The 19137-nt window shown below is 43.0% G+C and overlaps 2 protein-coding genes across 4 annotated transcripts; both read right to left on the reverse strand.

The window, feature by feature from the left end:
- Positions 1–2467: 2467 nt before the first annotated feature.
- Positions 2468–10361, reverse strand: LOC142369344 (high affinity immunoglobulin gamma Fc receptor I-like). Of its 3 annotated transcripts, none has more exons than XM_075451679.1 (11): positions 10308–10361; positions 9975–10019; positions 9598–9843; positions 8112–8372; positions 7794–7904; positions 7633–7686; positions 6503–6577; positions 6058–6096; positions 5223–5285; positions 3310–3391; positions 2468–2858 (listed from the first exon to the last, which is right to left on the reverse strand). In XM_075451679.1, the coding sequence occupies exons 1-11, from the start codon at positions 10336–10338 to the stop codon at positions 2840–2842; spliced, it is 1026 nt and encodes a 341-aa protein (XP_075307794.1). In that variant the 5' UTR covers positions 10339–10361; the 3' UTR covers positions 2468–2839. The 3 variants fall into 3 exon arrangements, with proteins under 3 accessions (XP_075307794.1, XP_075307793.1, XP_075307795.1); XM_075451678.1 differs by having other exon boundaries at positions 3310–3394; XM_075451680.1 differs by having other exon boundaries at positions 3306–3394.
- Positions 10362–13811: 3450 nt separating this feature from the next.
- Positions 13812–16483, reverse strand: LOC142369349 (high affinity immunoglobulin gamma Fc receptor I-like). The gene is made up of 5 exons (XM_075451684.1): positions 16430–16483; positions 16097–16141; positions 15720–15965; positions 14249–14494; positions 13812–14057 (listed from the first exon to the last, which is right to left on the reverse strand). The coding sequence occupies exons 1-5, from the start codon at positions 16458–16460 to the stop codon at positions 13903–13905; spliced, it is 723 nt and encodes a 240-aa protein (XP_075307799.1). The 5' UTR covers positions 16461–16483; the 3' UTR covers positions 13812–13902.
- Between the last annotated feature and the right edge of the window lie 2654 nt (positions 16484–19137).

Consider the following 19137-nt stretch of genomic DNA (forward strand, 5'->3'; position numbering starts at 1 on the left):
GCAAAAAGAGGAAGGATATTTTAATGCTGTCAAATTACTCTTTTGTTACATATAACATCTATATTTATTTTCTAGGGCTGGGCAACGATTAAAATGTTTAATCTAATTAATCACATGATTTCCCTGATTAATCACGATTAATCGCATTTGTACGCAAAATCCAAAAATGAATTCAAAAGTAGCGTATAGCTTTTAGCATTTAGCTTTATTTTAAATGTGCTGCCATATGAATGAAAGTGCCATAACATTTGCTGTGCAAACACACTTATAACATCAGCATCTTTCTGTAGTTTTTATGTAGAAGCCTCGCTCCACTGTCTGTTTCCTTGAATGACTTGCTGCTATCAGTTGTGTGTTTTGCCTTTAAGTGATATTTTAGACTGGAACTACTACGCTGAGAAGACAATTCAACTTGGCTGTTAATGCAGGAGTTTTAACATTTATTTTGAAATACGTGCTTTTATGTTGAAACCAGTAAAACAGGAAGTAGCGCCGGTTAGCTCCGTGAGCTTCACACAGAGACCGAGGAGCACCTGTAGGTGATGTTACCTGATAGTTTATCTTTATTTTATCACTCCATGCTTCGTGGTGTTTGCTGTAACTGTGTGAATGTGATGCAGAGGAGAAGTGGAAGTTAACGAATCCTAGTTCTGACCCTGAAGATTGCCTCTGGGGAATGACTCTGCCGCTGGCTAAGAAGCTAAAGGCTAAAGTGGCCAGTATTACTCTGATTATTTATTGGTACCAGCGACAATGCTAAGAATGCTATTTCTTTAATGCTTACAACAACTAATGTCGTCTTTTACTTTGTTTACTGGAACATTTAGTTCTACGGTGTTGATGTGGCGTTAATAAACATCTGTAAGGAGAACCGGAGTCTCGCATCCAATCAGTGAGCGGCATATTGGCAGAGTTTACAGATGACTTTGGTTCTGTCGACTCCGCCGTCTGGAAGAACTTTAAAATGAAAATGGCCGAGTAAAAGTTCCGTACCCTTCTCCATGTTTGGTGGATCCGCCGATTACTTTTGTTTTCCGGTTCCGCAGCAGACAGCAGCAGACTTTTACAAAATAAAAGCCTGTGAGCAACAGACTTTTACAAAATAAAAGCCTGTGAGCAACAGACTTTTACAAAATAAAAGCCTGTGAGCGACAGACTTTTACAAAATAAAAGCCTGTGAGCAACAGACTTTTACAAAATAAAAGCCTGTGAGCAACAGACATTTACAATAATAAAAGCTTGTGAGCAACAGACTTTAACAAAATAAAAGCCTGTGAGCAACAGACTTTTACAAAATAAAAGCCTGTGAGCAGCAGACTTTTACAAAATAAAATAAATAATAAAACCTGCCAAGTTAAATAATAAACAAGTTAATGCGAAAATAACGAGTTAACGCGCCCAGACCTAATATTTTCAGTCAAATAAAAACTATACATCAGTATAGTCTATAAGACTTTGTTGTTTACTCTCAAATTCAACATTTCCTATCTGTACTTTTTAGGTCCTTTGGCTAAGGGCCTTCGTGCTGATGGAGTACAGTTAGAGTGTAATGAAGCTGCATGGAGAATGTTAGATCGATATGTTCTGTTACTATCAAAGTATTCCATTATAATGATCATAGAAAATTCAGATCGCCAAAGTCAGTGAGATTTGTAAAACTATGTTGGGAACAGAAACGCCAGCTCATTTCATCATCACAGATATGACATCACGTCGAGGAAAATTAGGTTGAATGACACGACCACATTCTTGTTGTAGTTTTGTTGGTAATATGATAAATCTGGATGGGAGATAAAAGGTAGAACAAAAAGAAACACTCCAAACAGCCGGACTTTCCTGTAATATTTTAAAGTTCTCCAGCTTCCTGAAGCTCTTTCAGAGTTTTTCTGCTTCTTCCCTCATCTTCAGTCCAGTCCTTGTACCTGAGCATCTTCAGAGGAATGTGTTTTTTCTTTGTTAAGCCACTTAACTCTGACCTATGAACCATTCAGGCAGGAAAAAGGCTCCTAACTGAAGGGATGAACCAGTGCTGTGTCCACACAGAACAGACAACTTAGTCTAGTGACCCAAAGTCACCAAAAAAACAAAAAACACCAAAAAAAATCCAGAAAAAACACAAAATAAAACAGAAAAAACGAAAAAAAAAAACAAAAACAAACAGAAAAAAACACAAAATAAAACAAAAAAACACAAACAGAAAAAAACTAAATTAAACACAAAATTAAACAAACCCCCCCCCCAAAAAAAAGTGTTGTGTCCACACAGAACAGACGACTTAGCAAAGAAGCCATTTTAAACTGGATCTTTAGGCACTTTGTTCCCACCAGCCTGTCACAGAGACATAGTGATAAAAATAAGCTTGAGCTCTCACCCGAAACCTTTAGACTTTCTCTAAACTTCGCATGGTTATTTTAACTGTTGCTGGCAGTTGTAAATAAGCCACCCTCAGATGAGAAGATAACCACGGTGGGTGTGTTTTATTAAAAGCTGCAGCATCAAGACACGTTCACACGCCTCAGAACAAACAGCAGACGGAACAATTCGGTTTAACACTTTTAAAAATAGACGCTTTTGACATCCAGAGCGCTTCACATGCAGTCAAAGCTGTCACTGTGGTTACTGAGTACGCTCTGGTTACTGACCTGTCTACCTTTCTGCAAGCGAAACAACACTCATCGTCTTCATTTGTCCCCCCATGCATCGTTATTCTTGGTTCACACGAACATCGGCCTGTTTGCACAAAGGGCCTCCAGCTCAGCCCTGAAGCTGTACAGGTTGTGTAATCTTATTCTTTTAATAATTTCGTGTATGAACAGGATATTTAAAGCTCCTCCTTCAGTCAGCGCTGTCTCAGCAACCTGTAAGACACACAAGATAAACAGAATAGATATGAATCTGTAAAGATTGACTTCTCAAAGCATGCACTGATCTATAAACAAACCGACCAAAAAAAAGAAAGTGTTTCATGTAAAACTCTCCATTCGTCTCCATCAGCGTCCATGTGCTCATCGCAGCAGCTTAGAGCACGAAAACGTGGGCCTGAAGGTGTTTCCCACAAGTTAAAGGAAACCTACCCCTGTGCACAGCAGCCTGTAAACACAACCATAGCAATACCCACTGCTCACTCTATGTACCCCAAGACACACCATGTAGATATATGGCCATGATAACTTATTCATGTTTAAATACCCGCCCCAAAGAGTAAAACCTGCAGGCTTTCAGATGTCCTGGGTTGATTTTTAACCTCAGAAATCCACAATATTACCTAAAAATCAGCAGAAATCCAGCATTGCCCTCAGTCTTACCTACTGGATTGTTGAATAGAAGGGATTCTCGGTTAAATGTGAGAGGGCGGCTGCTGACGGGGCCTGGACGTTGGATATCCCAGGTTCTGCTTTATAAAACAGACAAAACTACATTAGGTCATTTCCGAAATCTTCACCCATCAAAACACGTGTTCAAATCATTACAAGCGCATGGGTTCTATTTCATTTTCACCACTCACGATAAAAAAGAACAAGCCCTTCTACCTGTTTGTTCATACTCTTAATTACAATAGTTAAAACCGGTGGTTTAGAAGCTATCAGCCGCATTCGGAGAGAGCCGTTCTATGAACGGTCCACCTCGAATTTTGTTCTAATAACTGCCCTTCCCCAGGGGAACTGTTTCAGTCTGGATTCCCTCATTCCTTTTCCTGTATGTGCGAATGCGGGAGAAAACGGCCCCGTTCCTGAAAAGGTTACCGGAACTGCAAAAGGTTCCTACAGTGGGAATTGTTAGCCGCATTCCCACAGTAGGAACCTTCTGCAGTTCCGATAACCTTTTCAGGAACGGGGCCGTTTTTTCCCTCTTTCGGACATACAGGAACTAGGGACCACGGCCCTCAGTTCCTGGAACCATTTCAGCTCCTTCTCCTCAGCTGGGTCTGTTCTGGTTTCCATAGGAACACATCTGACGGAGGTGTTTGCTGGTTGGTAGCTCCGCCCCTTGTCATGTTGTCAGGTGGACACAACCTTGGCGTGTTTCATAAGTTAAAACTCCACGTGGTCTCCTTTGTCTGCAGCGCTCTGCTCTCCTTCCTTCATGAAACCAAGAAGTATGGCCTGCACAATAACTCAACGTGACAAGTTTGACCCTGGATAAGGGAGGCCACCGTGTTCATGGTCTGCATGATGGTGATATTAATCATGGACGATCACATCGGGCGTCTAACATGGAGGCTGGAAGAGCTCACAGAGAGAGTCAGGAGACGAAGGATGGAGCGCAGGCCATACTTCTTGGTTTCATGAAGGAAGGAGAGCAGAGCGCCGCAGACAAAGGAGACCACTTGGAGGTTTAACTTATTAAACACGCCAAGGTTGTGTCCGTGTCGTATGAGGAAACATTTCAGTCTGACAACATGACAAGGGGCGGAGCTACTAACCACCAATGGGCGGAGCTACCGACCACCAAACACCTCCGTCAGATGTGTTCCTATGGAAACCAGAACAGCCCCAGCTGAGAAAAAGGAGCTGAAATGGTTCCAGGAACTGAGGGCCATGGTCCCGAGTGAAAAAACAGCCCCGTTCCTGAAAAGGTTATAGGAACTGCAGAAGGTTCCTACAGTGGGATTTGTTGTCCCTAAAAGGAGGGAACTACAAGTTATACGAGTAAGGGGGGGGGGGCGGCCTGCACAATAATTCAACGTGACAAGTTTGAGCCTGGATAACTTTATTCTTCCTGGATATGTTCGTTCAAAAACACCTTACCAAAGCATTATTTATCACTTTAAACTCTTTTTGTTATTTCCTGTTTGGGTTTAGAGAATGACAACGGTAAGGGTTGGCATACAATGTTCTACAGTGTGTTGGGGCGACCTTTGCCCTTTCTGGTTCTATTGGGTCTATTGGGCAAGGGGTGGTCCGTGGCGTAGTGGGTACAGCAGGTGCCCCATGTACAAGAGGCTATAGTCCTCCCTTCGAGTCCCGCATGGTTTGCTGCATGTCGTTCCCCCTCTCTCTGCCCTCTGCTTCCTGTTTCTCTTCAACTGTCCTATCCATTAATGGCATAAAAGCCCCCCCCCCAAAAAAAACTATTGGGTAAAAGTTAAAAATATCACTGTTTGTTGTGCTTCTCCATCCCATCGTCAGAATTACACACTGACCCTATGACCACCACACCTCCCTCAGCAAACCACCCATTCGGTCATGTTTGTGAGGACAGTCGCCACTCAAAAGTCTCACCTTGCTGTAGAGTGTCACCAGGGCTCAAACTGCAGTAAATGGCTCCAGTCCGTTGGTCGCCATCTGACAGAGAATTTGAGTACAGTTCCAGATGAACAGACCAGCATCAGGGGATCAGAAGGCCCCCGAATGGAAAACAAAAAGAGTGAAATCTCAATGGTTGCAGGACAGGTACGGTCAAAGCTCCCAAAACAGAAGCTGAAAAACTGACCAAGCTAACAGAACAGTGCAATAAACAGGCTGTTCTTATACACAGGAAGATAATATATATAACTGAGTGGGAATCAGTAACCAGTAACCGTGCACGTTACAGTATCTACGGCTGTTTGCATTTACAGTTTGGCAAGTATGAAAATGAGCATGACCCGAGAATGTGCGAGAGGAGGCGGACCGGCCATAATTATTAAGCTTTGCCTCGTCATAGAATATATATATATATAGTGGTTTTTGGAAGAATATTCAAAAGGAAATTAAACAGATTATGGGCATTAACCGCCATGTGGAACCAGCACTTTACATTTTGGGTATAATTCCTGACGGTATGACAGATAAGAGCTCTAAATATTTACTGAGAATCCTGCTGCTGAGAGCAAAGAAGACTATAACAGAAAAAAAAAAAAATCACAGCAAGACTACAGCTGAAAACAGACATGTTTGATAAAAAAATGGTCATTATTAGTACAAACAATGCCGGGACTCTAGTTACCTCTATATTCTAGTTGCTCTTATTTATTTTTTTATTTAAATTTTTAAAAATTGTATTATTTATTTATTTTTTCTTAATTACAGGAGTGTAGGTTCTTTCTTTTTCTTTTTGTATTGTTGTTGCTCTCACCTGTAAATGACTCGTACTCTGTCTGGTTGTTTTTCTCACCTGTAAAGTATATAAACTCATATTAACGCAGAATGCTCGTTAGGGCACATGGAGCGAAGAAGAGGATTAGATTAGCAGAAATATGACGTAAAGGTGCAAAACAGTGACTGAAATTTACAAAGATCTAGTCAGTGGAAGAAAAAAAAGAGAGAGAAAGGACTTTTAAAGAACTTTAAGCAAGTATAACTGTAGATAATATACACCCCCTCTGTGTTAGTTGAGTTTGTGTTTGTATGTATGTATATGTCAAATAAAAAAAAAATCAGTTATAAAAAAAAAGAAGTGGTTTCCACTCCAGTGACTGTGCTGTGGCCATTAAAAAAAACTCTGGTAAGTGGCCAATTTCATCCATATTATACACAACTTCACATCAGAAACAAATAGATTAAAAAAAAGAGGAAAATACCGTTCTTCCGGTTATTCATCATCACTGCAGAATACGTGGGTCTCCCCTCATCAGCTGCAGCGGCCTCTCCAGACACTGAAAAGCAAATATGACACAATTAGCACAACACAAGCATTTTTTATGTGTGCGTTTAGGTGCGTACACACATAAGCCAGGACACTGAAACCACTGACAGGAAACACCTGTTACAACTCAGTGTAAGACCCCCACTCCAGCAACCACAGGGCCCCAAATACCTGCAGCTCTCAGAAACACAAGGAAGGACAGACCCAGTGTGGATGGCTTAGGTTTCTGAGAGGGAAACGTGTCCTTCTTGATTCTGTCAGAGCAGACAGAACTGGTTTCTGCTGACTAAAACACCAATACAGCTGTTTTTTACAGGCAGAACCTTTAAATGTGGACCTGTACTCTATAGACAGGATAAAACACTGGAAAATATCTAAATCTTACCAAGTATATTTGTCTCATTGAGTATCTCATTACACTTGATATAAGACACAACTGCCTAACAAGTACCATTTCAGCCAGATATAGGGACTTGTTTGAAGACAATACATCTGGAATATCTTGTTAAGTGAAAAAGTCTTGAAAACAAATTGTTTCGAGTCATATTTCACATGAAACAAGCCTTTTTATTCATTTGAAGAGTTTTTTAAGCTAATTTCAAGATCACTTTTATATCAAAAGTCCTAAATATCACATTTTATTTCAAGAAATCTTGACAAGCCGATTTTCACTAGTTCCATTGGCAGATTTATTTGCTTATTTCAAGCAAAAAAGTCTTGTATTTGTTGGTTTTTTTATTTATTTTTGGAGGGGCATTTTTTCCAGTGAACCAGCTCATGTTGGTCTGAACAGAGCATCATGTGACCAACTATCAACTGTTGGGAACATCTGGACTCTCACTGAACATCTGTTACTTTTGTCCATTTGGTGCGCAACACAGTGTCTGCAGCCGATTCAGCATGTGGATTTGGTACTGGGGGTTTGTCAGCGGCAAAAATCGTTTTGATTGGCCGTTCAAGCAAGCTGATGATTCTTATTATGTCCTAGTATGTAAAAAAAATGAAGAACTGAAAGGGTGTCTGCAGAGTAAAGATGTAACTATGTCATGTGGTTTGTGTTCTCACCTGTTTGGTCGTCCTCTGAGAGGGAATGAGCATCGGTACCCGGGTAGGTTGATACTGCAGTACAGGAAAAGGAAAAACATCTGCATCAAAACATACGGGATGCAACGTGATGATGGTGATGGGGAAGGCCATGAAGGCATTGTCCACTTTTTTTACTTTACCTCTGCTCCAGTAATATTTGCCAAAGTGATGAAGTCCCACCATCACCAACAGAAGCATCAATAAACCGGCCACAACGATCCACGGTGTGCTTTCCCAGGAGGGAGGACTGACTATAAAAAGGATGATAATTTACAATATTTTCTGTTTATCTGAGTTTTTTTTACAATTAAAAGACTTAAAGTGTTTAAAGTAAGTTTAGAAAGTGCAAATGTTGCCTTAAAAGACTGAAATAGGAAGATAATGATTAAAACTTCCGTGATTAACTTGTGTTTTAGCAGCTTCATTCTGACATTTTTTTGTTACTTTCTGCGTATCACCTAAATGTGTAAAACCACCGACAGCCAGCCAGCTCTCTGCTGATTCTCCGACTCCTGGGATGTTACATTTGTAGAGTCCTTCATCAGACTTGGAAACTCTGCCGATGGCCACGTTTCCTGCGGAGCTGCTGCTGATGTGGACTCCATCTTTATAGAAGTCAGTTGTGAAATTGAAGGACTTCATCTTGTTTCTGCAGCTCAGAGTCACAGCTTCTCCCTCCATCACAGGATGAGCAGGACTCTCCAGGATCACAGAGCCATCTGAACAAAAAGGGTTTGACTTTCATCTCATGTTAAAATCTTGATGAATTCATCACAAACATTGATGTGTCAGGGCAAACACTGGAAAAAATGCCCCTCCAAAAATAAGTAAGAAAAACAACAAATACAAGACGTTTTTGCTTGAAATAAGCAAAAAAATCTGCCAATGGAACCAGTGAAAATCGGCTTGTCAAGATTTCCTGAAATAAGATGTGATATCTAGGACTTTTTTTTAGATAAAAGTGATCTTGAAATTAGCTTAAAAACCTCTTCAAATGTAAAAAAAAGCTTGTTTCATATGAAATCCGACTCAAAACAATTTGTTTTGAAGACTTTTTTGCTTAAAGGGATAGGCCACCCCCAGGCCAAATTAAGTGTATCCCCGCATTCCCGAGACATAAATAAGTGTGTGGGAGCGTTTTCCTGGCGACCCAGGCATTGTCCGAATCTCACAGCACTGACCACTGCTTGGTTTCGCGTAATACCTCCATGCTTGCGTCGCCGATCGAAATATTACTCCGCTCAACCTCTGTTTCGAACTCAGATGGGACAGCTGTACGTTTCAGTCTTGGCACCATCCTTTGCGAAGCGTGGGTAATTTTTTTGGTCATAGTCTTCTGGCTTGAAATGCTCCTCGCAAACACGGTATTGGTTTATATTTTTTCCCTGGCTGCTTCACGCTGGTTTGTTTGAGGAAGTCGGGGGTGGGGATTCCCAATGAGGTAGCGGGGAGTGTGCGTCGGCTGTGTTGTCCGCACCGGAAACTAGTTCCCAAACCGACATGAGCAAACCAAGCCTTCCGTGTTGATTTACACAGTCATTTGCACTCGATGTGAAAGTACACCACTCACACAGTAATTAGAAGGTAAATCAAGTCAATTAATTCACGTTGGGCGAAATATTTCGATTGGCGACGCTAGCATGGAGGGATTACGCGTAACCAAGCAGTGGTCAGTGCTGTGAGATTCGGACAATGTCAGGGTCGCCAGGAAAACGCTCCCACACACTTATTTATGTCTGGAATGCGGGGATACACTTAATTTGGCCTGGGGGTGGCGTATCCCTTTAACAGGATATTCAAAATGTATTGTATTAAAACAAGTCCCTATATCTGGCTGAAATAGTACTTAGGCAGTTGTGTCTTGTATTAAGCGTAATGAGATATTTTAACTAGAAATGAGATAAATATACTTGGTAAGACTTTGATTTTTTCCAGTGAACGTACCAGTGACATTGATACTGATGATGTTGCTCACGTCCCATCTTCCAGCCACACACACATAAACTCCACTGTCCTCCGGATAAAGATTTTTGATGCTGCAGGTTGATCTTGTTGGGGTTTTACAAGATTGTAATTTCCCCTCAAGCTTTTTTATGACTCCGTCATTAAACTCTGACTCACAACGAAAAGTTACCTGTTCATAGCTAAAGAACTGCAGTTTGTCTGGAGTGATATGAAGAGAAGCTGAATCTGAGACAAACAAGAGAATTACAGAAAAACATTAAAAGCGCATTCTATTCCTTTCAATATTTTCTTACAACTTTGTCAGCGTTTCTAAACACAGCAGTGAATAGATAAGGTTCGTGCTAGCTGGTACTGACCGACTCTCTGAGCATGTTCACACTGCAGGATCATCACAGCCATCACTGAATAGACAAAAGAAATGACATTAAACATGACAGACACATGTTTATTACAATATAAGGTTTGTCAACTTCAACAGGAACTCCTGAAGGTGTATTTGTTAGAAAAAAGTGTCGCATTTCAGCTTTAAGTCTAATATGTAAGATCAAAGACATGAACAAAAGGTTCGTCTACAGGAAACTTTTGAAACGCCACAGACGTTTAAACAGCCTTCATAACTTTAAACAACCTCTTTATCTCTTATTTTTTATCTGGATGAGCAGGAAATGGAGATAAATGTGCGTACTCACACAGTCTGAAGCAGAGAGCTGTGACCTCCATGTCGTCTTGCTGCTGAATGAACGTGAGGCGGGCGTGGAAAGTCACTGAACAGGGTTTCTTCCTGTGTGGCTTATTTCTGTAACAGCTTTCATAGAACCACAGCCTGTAAAAGGGGTTTTATTGTCATCACTAAGTGGAGCAAAGAACAGAGGAGGACAAATCCTGCCTGTAGAAAATGTCAAATTAATGTTTACTGTTATTTTGTGTGTTTTGTTATGCTGCATTGCAACAGATCAACTTCTCAGTCAGCACCATGGGGGCGCTAGAGGAAAACTAAGTATGTTTATCAGAGTTATTCATATTCATAATCGGGAAACCAAAGATATGCTGAACATTTTAAGCCAATTCTTTTCCAAGTCGAGTTATTTCAGTGAATGAAGGTAATCGACTTTGGGAGGGACATAAAAGGTCAGAGAATCCAACTCAGTAATGGAAATCATCTGGCCAAAATTGCCTTCACTGTAGAAGCTGGGTGGCCGTCAATGACACGAGGGGGAGGAGGGGGGTTGGCCAGGGAGTGAAGGGTGCTGTCCACCACTGGTTTGAAGAGAGAAACGTGAAACACGGGGTGAACCTTTAGAGCTGCCGGCACTGGGGTTGATAACACGTTCAATGGGATAGGGGCCGATGTAGCGTGACGCCAGCTTCCTGGAGACCACCTGGAGTGGAAGGTCCCAGCCAGACCCGCTGCCCTACTTGATACTCCGGAGCAGGGAGGCGATGTCCGTCAGCTAAACGTCGGTTCTTGGCAGCTGTCCGTTCCAATGCGGCCCGAGCCTCACGCCAGACATGCGGCACCCGACGGAATTGGGCCTGAACAGAGGGTACAGCCACCTCCACCTCCTGACTTGGGAACAGCGGAGACTGGAAACCATGAGTGACCAAGAAGGGCATACTCCAACCAGGGCAGGTGAGTGGACCAGGAGACCGGGAGACGTGATGCCATGCAGCGCAGGGAGGCTTCCACTGCCTGGTTAACCCGTTCTGCCTGGCTATTAGACTAAGGATGATAACCAGAGGTGAGACTACAAGTGGCACCCAAAGACTGACAACAAGCCCTCCAAACCTGAGAGGTGGACTGTGGACCCCGGACGCGATGTCATCAGGGATGCCATGCAGACGGAACACGTGCTGAATGAGAAGGTTGGCGGTCTCCAAGGCTGATGGAAGCTTGGGAAGACTGACCAGGTGCATGGCTTTAGAGAAACGGTCAATAACAGTAGCTTTTTCTCAAAGAGGCTCGGAGAGACTGATCATCCCATCCGCACTCTGCTGCTAAAATACGGAAAGAAATAGCTAATTGAGATGCTGGTTGGTTTCCCTGACGAATGCTAAGAAGCTGCCCCTCTGCTTCTCTGTCTTTCATGGGGTGGTCAAAGACCTTTGTAAAAAGACTATAGTTAACTAATAATTCAGGCCACTGGCTTGAGACAGCCGTGGCCCATGAGGCGTTTAGTCCTAATAACAGACTCATTGTTATTAGGACTAATGGTCGGTAGTGAGTGTCATCGTCTGCTGGTTAAAAACTAAGGAACGCTGATGTAAACATTGTGCACATGTCAAAAACTGGGGGGGGGGTCATGAGAGTTTCACCATCTTGTCTACATGTGTTTTGTGGACTTGGAGAAGGCTTAGAAACATGGAGATAATGGATGGATGGATTGTTGATATTAAAATCGCTGCAAAAATATTTAATTTCTTTTTGTTTTCTAAGAGAATATTCAGAGAGAATTTGATCATGTGATATCTTTCAATGTACTATAACAATTGATCTGTGGAAAAAGGCTACTTTCATACACTATATTGCCAAAAGTAGACGCTCATCTACCTTTACACGCATATGAACCAAAGTAAGATTCCATCCTTAATCCATATTAATTTAATATGACGTCGGCCCACCTTTTGCAGCTATAGCAGCTTCAACTCTTCTGGACAAGCTTTCCACAAGGTTTAGGAGTGTTTATGGGAATTTTTGACCGTTCTTCCAGAAGCACATTTGTGAGGTCAGACACTAATGTTGGACAGAAGGCCTGGCTCACAGTCTCTGCTCTAATTCATCACAAAGATGTTCTATCGGGTTGAGGTCAGGACTCTGTGCAGGCCAGTCAGGTTCTTCCACACCAAACTGGCTCATCCATGTCTTTATGGACATTGATTTGTACACTGGTGTGCAGTCATGTTGGAATAGCAAGGGGCTATTCCCCAAACTGTTTCCAAAAAGTTGGGAGCATGAAATGGTCCAAAATCTCTTGGTATGCTGAAGCATTCAGAGTTCCTTTCACTGGAACTAAAGGAACAAGCCCAGCTCCTGAAAAACAACCCCACACCATAATCCCCCCTCCACCAAACTTTACACTTGGCACAATGCAGTCAGATAAGTACCATTCCCCTGGCAACCACCAAACCCAGACTCGTGCATCAGATTGCCAGATGGAAAAGCCTGATTGGTTACTCCAGAGAAAGCGTCTCCACTGCTCTAGAGTCCAGTGGCGGCGTGCTTTACACCGCTGCATCAGGTGCTTTGCATTGCACTTGGTGACGTGTGGCTTGGATGCAGTTGCCATGGAAACCCATTCCATGAAGCTCTCTACGCACTGTTCTTGAGCTAATCTGAAGGCCACATGAAGTTTGGAGGTCTGTAACGACTGACTCTGCAGAAAGTTGGCGACCTTTACGCTTCAGCATCCGCTGTTCCCGCTCTGTCATTTTACAGTTGACTGTGGAATATTTAGTGGTGAGGAAATTTCACGACTGGACTTGTTGCACAGGTGGCATCCTATCACGCCACCACGATGGAATTCACTGAGCTCCTGAGAGCGACCCATTCTTTCACAGATGTTTGTAGAAGAAGTCTGCATGCCTAGGTTCTTGAATTTTTACACTTGTGGCCATGGAAGTGACTGCAATACCTGCATTTTATTATTTGGATGGGTAAAATAATACTTTTTGCCAATATAGTGCAGTTTGGGAGTTGTAGTTTTTGTTGACGCTATTGTTCTGTTGCACCAGCAGGGGGAGTTTGTGCCTAGATTGCGGCTGAGGCTTCTGCCCCTCGGACAGAAACAGCACCAAGCAAGCACAACTATTGCCTCCTGTGTCTGTGTTAGAGCCAAAATTAAGTACATGTGCTGGACTATCTCATTGTATTAACCACTGAACTGAGTTTCAGTAGATTTTATTTCAGCACAGTGTAAGTCACCGTTCACGTGTTCTCTCGAAGCAGCAGAGAGTCCGTTCACAGAGACGCAGACAGGCTGTGGTATTCTTTCAGAGTTGAGTTTAAAAAAAACATTCTCGTGATACACGAGTTTATTTTTAAGATCTTTAATTCACATGACATGACCCATGTGCTTCTTCAAGCTTACATGCAGCTCTAAAACTAGATATCAACGAATATATCAGTGTATCAGTTAACTTACTTTTAACAGCAACAGGCGCAGTGAATTTAAAAAGAAAAACAACTTGTAGATACTGATGATATTTACATGGTATTTCCTAAGTCATTATCTCAATACTGAAATCACCTTCTATTTATCACCGACTTGATTGACTTATTTTTTCCATTCACTTGTTGGGAGGAAATGAGTTCCGTATGGTGGCTCTGAGTTTTTCACTTTGAAGAAGTCCGACCAGCAGCAGCAGTAGAGCCACCATCACAATGGTGAAAACGGTCCTTAAGACGACGTAGATGTGACAGGGACGAGTGTGTGGGTGTTGCTCTGCAAAGAGGACGCAGAAAATGTGCATGAAACACAACTGAGCTGAAATGTTTTAAAGGCTTTTTGAACCATTTTTAATCAGAATCTGACAAGACACATTATTTTAAACGGCTCAACAACATTAGCAGCAATTACTGTGGTTAGTAATCACTGACAGTCTCTGTCATCACTGAACCTTTTCAGGGTCTCACCTCTGACAGCCAGCCAGCTCTCTGCTGATTCTCCGACTCCTGGGATGTTACATTTGTAGAGTCCTTCATCAGACTTGGAAACTCTGCCGATGGCCACGTTTCCTGCGGAGCTGCTGCTGATGTGGACTCCATCTTTGTAGAAGTCAGTTGTGAAATTGAAGGACTTCATCTTGTTTCTGCAGCTCAGAGTCACAGCTTCTCCCTCCATCACAGGATGAGCAGGACTCTCCAGGATGACAGAGCCATCTGAACAAAAAGGGTTTGACATCCATCTCATGTTAAGATCTTGATGAATTCATCAAAAACATTGATGTGTCAGGGCAAACACTGGAAAAAATGCCCCTCCAAAAATAAGTAAGAAAAACAACAAATACAAGACGTTTTTGCTTGAAATAAGCAAAAAAATCTGCCAATGGAACCAGTGAAAATCGGCTTGTCAAGATTTCCTGAAATAAGATGTGATATCTAGGACTTTTTTTTAGATAAAAGTGATCTTGAAATTAGCTTTAAAACCAATTCAAATGTAAAAAAAAGCTTGTTTCATATGAAATCCGACTCAAAACAATTTGTTTTGAAGACTTTTTCGCTTAAAGGGATACGCCACCCCCAGGCCAAATTAAGTGTATCCCTGCATTCCCGAGACATAAATAAGTGTGTGGGAGCGTTTTCCTGGCGACCCAGGCATTGTCCGAATCTCACAGCACTGACCACTGCTTGGTTTCGCGTAATACCTCCATGCTTGCGTCGCCGATCGAAATATTACTCCGCTCAACCTCTGTTTCGAACTCAGATGGGACAGCTGTACGTTTCAGTCTTGGCACCATCCTTTGCGAAGCGTGGGTCATTTTTTTGGTCATAGTCTTCTGGCTTGAAATGCTCCTCGCAAACACGGTATTGGTTTATATTTTTTCCCTGGCTGCTTCACGCTGGTTTGTTTGAGGAAGTCGGGGGTGGGGATTCCCAATGAGGTAGCGGGGAGTGTGCGTCGGCTGTGTTGTCCGCACCGGAAACTAGTTCCCAAACCGACATGAGCAAACCAAGCCTTCCGTGTTGATTTACACAGTCATTTGCACTCGATGTGAAAGTACACCACTCACACAGTAATTAGAAGGTAAATCAAGTCAATTAATTCACGTTGGGCGAAATATTTCGATTGGCGACGCTAGCATGGAGGGATTACGCGTAACCAAGCAGTGGTCAGTGCTGTGAGATTCGGACAATGTCAGGGTCGCCAGGAAAACGCTCCCACACACTTATTTATGTCTGGAATGCGGGGATACACTTAATTTGGCCTGGGGGTGGCGTATCCCTTTAACAGGATATTCAAAATGTATTGTATTAAAACAAGTCCCTATATCTGGCTGAAATAGTACTTAGGCAGTTGTGTCTTGTATTAAGCGTAATGAGATATTTTAACTAGAAATGAGATAAATATACTTGGTAAGACTTTGATTTTTTCCAGTGAACGTACCAGTGACATTGATACTGATGATGTTGCTCACGTCCCATCTTCCAGCCACACACACATAAACTCCACTGTCCTCCGGATAAAGATTTTTGATGCTGCAGGTTGATCTTGTTGGGGTTTTACAAGATTGTAATTTCCCCTCAAGCTTTTTTATGACTCCGTCATTAAACTCTGACTCACAACGAAAAGTTACCTGTTCATAGCTAAAGAACTGCAGTTTGTCTGGAGTGATATGAAGAGAAGCTGAATCTGAGACAAACAAGAGAATTACAGAAAAACATTAAAAGCGCATTCTATTCCTTTCAATATTTTCTTACAACTTTGTCAGCGTTTCTAAACACAGCAGTGAATAGATAAGGTTCGTGCTAGCTGGTACTGACCGACTCTCTGAGCATGTTCACACTGCAGGATCATCACAGCCATCACTGAATAGACAAAAGAAATGACATTAAACATGACAGACACATGTTTATTACAATATAAGGTTTGTCAACTTCAACAGGAACTCCTGAAGGTGTATTTGTTAGAAAAAAGTGTCGCATTTCAGCTTTAAGTCTAATATGTAAGATCAAAGACATGAACAAAAGGTTCGTCTACAGGAAACTTTTGAAACGCCACAGACGTTTAAACAGCCTTCATAACTTTAAACAACCTCTTTATCTCTTATTTTTTATCTGGATGAGCAGGAAATGGAGATAAATGTGCGTACTCACACAGTCTGAAGCAGAGAGCTGTGACCTCCATGTCGTCTTGCTGCTGAATGAACGTGAGGCGGGCGTGGAAAGTGACTGAACAGGGTTTCTTCCTGTGTGGCTTATTTCTGTAACAGCTTTCATAGAACCACAGCCGGTAAAAGGGGTTTTATTGTCATCACTAAGTGGGGCAAAGAACAGAGGAGGACAAATCCTGCCTGTAGAAAATGTCAAATTAATGTTTACTGTTATTTTGTGTGTTTTGTTATGTTACATTGCAACAGATCAACTTCTCAGTCAGCACCATGGGGGCGCTAGAGGAAAACTAAGTATGTTTATCAGAGTTATTCATATTCATAATCGGGAAACCAAAGATATGCTGAACATGTTAAGCCAATTCTTTTCCTAGGCAAGTTATTTCAGTGAATGAAGGTAATCGACTTTGGGAGGGACATAAAAGGTCAGAGAATCCAACTCAGTAATGGAAATCATCTGGCCAAAGTTCCCTGGTGGCCGTCAATGACACGAGGGGGAGGAGGGGGGTTGGCCAGGGAGTGAAGGGTGGTGTCCACCACTGGATTGAGGAGAGAAACGTGAAACACAGGGTGAACCTTTAGAGCTGCCGGCACTGGGGTTGATAACACGTTCAATGGGATAGGGGCCGATGTAGCGTGACGCCAGCTTCCTGGAGACCACCTGGAGTGGAAGGTCCCGGGCTGACAGCCAGACCCGCTGCCCTACTTGATACTCCGGGGCAGGGAGGCGGTGTCCGTCTGCTAAACGTCGGTTCTTGGCAGCTTTCCGTTCCAATGCGGCCCGAGCCTCACGCGCACCCGACGGAATTGGGCCTGAACAGAGGGTACAGCCACCTCCACCTCCTGACTTGGGAACAGCGGAGACTGGAAACCATGAGTGACCATGAAGGGCATACTCCAACCAGGGCAGGTGAGTGGACCAGGAGACCGGGAGACGTGATGCCATGCAGCGCAGGGAGGCTTCCACTGCCTGGTTAACCCGTTCTGCCTGGCTATTAGACTAAGGATGATAACCAGAGGTGAGACTACAAGTGAGTACTGAATGAGAAGGTCGGCGGTCTCCAAGGCTGATGGAAGCTTGGGAAGACTGACCAGGTGCATGGCTTTAGTGAAACGGTCAATAACAGTAAGTATAGTCATGTTACCTTCAGATGGAGGATGACCAGTGACACAGAGATGCAGGACCAGGGACAGCGTGGGATGGGCAGCGGCTGCAGGAGTCCGGCCGGGGAGCTGTCTGAGGGCTTGTTGCGGGCACAGACAGCACAAGCCATGACAAATTCCCTGATGTCAGCGGTCACGGAAGGCCAACAGAAGCACTGGCAAATCAGGGCAATGGTCTGATGCATACCCGGATGGCAGGCGATTTTAGAAAAATGCCCCCACTGGAGTACTGAGGCTCTTACCAGTGGAAGAACAAAGAGTCGGCCCGGTGGACAGTCTGTGGGTGTCGGGTGCTGTTGAAGCGCCTCCAGGACCTCCTGTTTTACCTGCCACTGATGGCACCCACCACACAGGAGGGGTGGAGGATGGGGTCCATTGCGGCCTCATCTGTATCTGTGAGAGTAAACTGACGAGAGAGAGCGTCCGGCTTATCGTTCTTGGGGCCAGGTCGGTAGGTCAGGGTGAAATTGAAATGGCCCAAGAATAGAACCCACGAGACTGGCGGGAGTTCAGCTGGTGGGGAGAGCGGAGATACGACAGGTTCTTGTGGTCAGTCGATACTATGAATGGCGACCGCCAGCAACTCTCGGTTCCCCACGTCATGATTTCTTTCAGCAGGGGAGAGTTGATGAGAGAAAAAAGCACAAGGATGAAGTTTATTGTCCGCAGGAAGGCGCTGGGAGAGGACGGCCCCCACTCCTGAGTCTGAGGCGTCAACTTCCAAGACAAACTGTCTCTTGGGATCTGGGTGGACAAGAACGGGAGCAGTATTGAACATAGATTTTTAACTTTCTAAAAGCCTGTTGTGCCTCCTGACTCCAGGTTAAGGGCACTTTAATAGAAGTCAGCTGAGTCAGTGGAGCAGCAATCTTGCAAAAAAATTCTAATAAATCTGCGATACAAATGAACAAATATGAGAAATTCTGCAGCCGCTTTCTTGAATCAGGGGTAGGCCAATCTGCCACAGCTTTAATTTTTGGCAAGGTCTGGACGCAGCTGCCTCTTCTCAATGATATAGCCCAGAAAAGCAACCGTGGACTTGTGGAAATCACACTTCTCAGATTTGACAAAAAGTTTGTTTTCTAATAGCCAGTGAAGCACCTCCCTGATGTGCTCCACGTGCTCACTGGGAGCGCGGGAGAAAATCAAAATGTCATCCAAATACACAAACAAATGCTTATTTAAAAAATCACGCCGTACATCATTTACCATGGCTTGAAAAACTGCTGGGGCATTAGTAATTCCAAAAGGCTCAACTAAATATTCAAAATGACCCAAGGGAGTATTAACCCTCTAGACCCCAACAGAATTTTACAACAATGCCCCAGATTCCTGAGAATTCTGAAAGAAATGGGCAATTTGAGAAACATTTCATATAACCAAGAATAACTTGAAAACTAATGACAAGTGTTCATTGTAAGTTTCTTTCTATTTAAAGATTGGAAATGGCTCTTTCAAATGATATGTGATCCATTAGGAATTATTCATTCATGTATTCCATAGACGACCATTGAACTGTATCAAAAAGGA

The sequence above is a fragment of the Odontesthes bonariensis genome, chromosome 19, assembly GCF_027942865.1.
Source record: "Odontesthes bonariensis isolate fOdoBon6 chromosome 19, fOdoBon6.hap1, whole genome shotgun sequence".
In the NCBI taxonomy this organism is placed as follows: Eukaryota; Metazoa; Chordata; class Actinopteri; order Atheriniformes; family Atherinopsidae; genus Odontesthes; species Odontesthes bonariensis.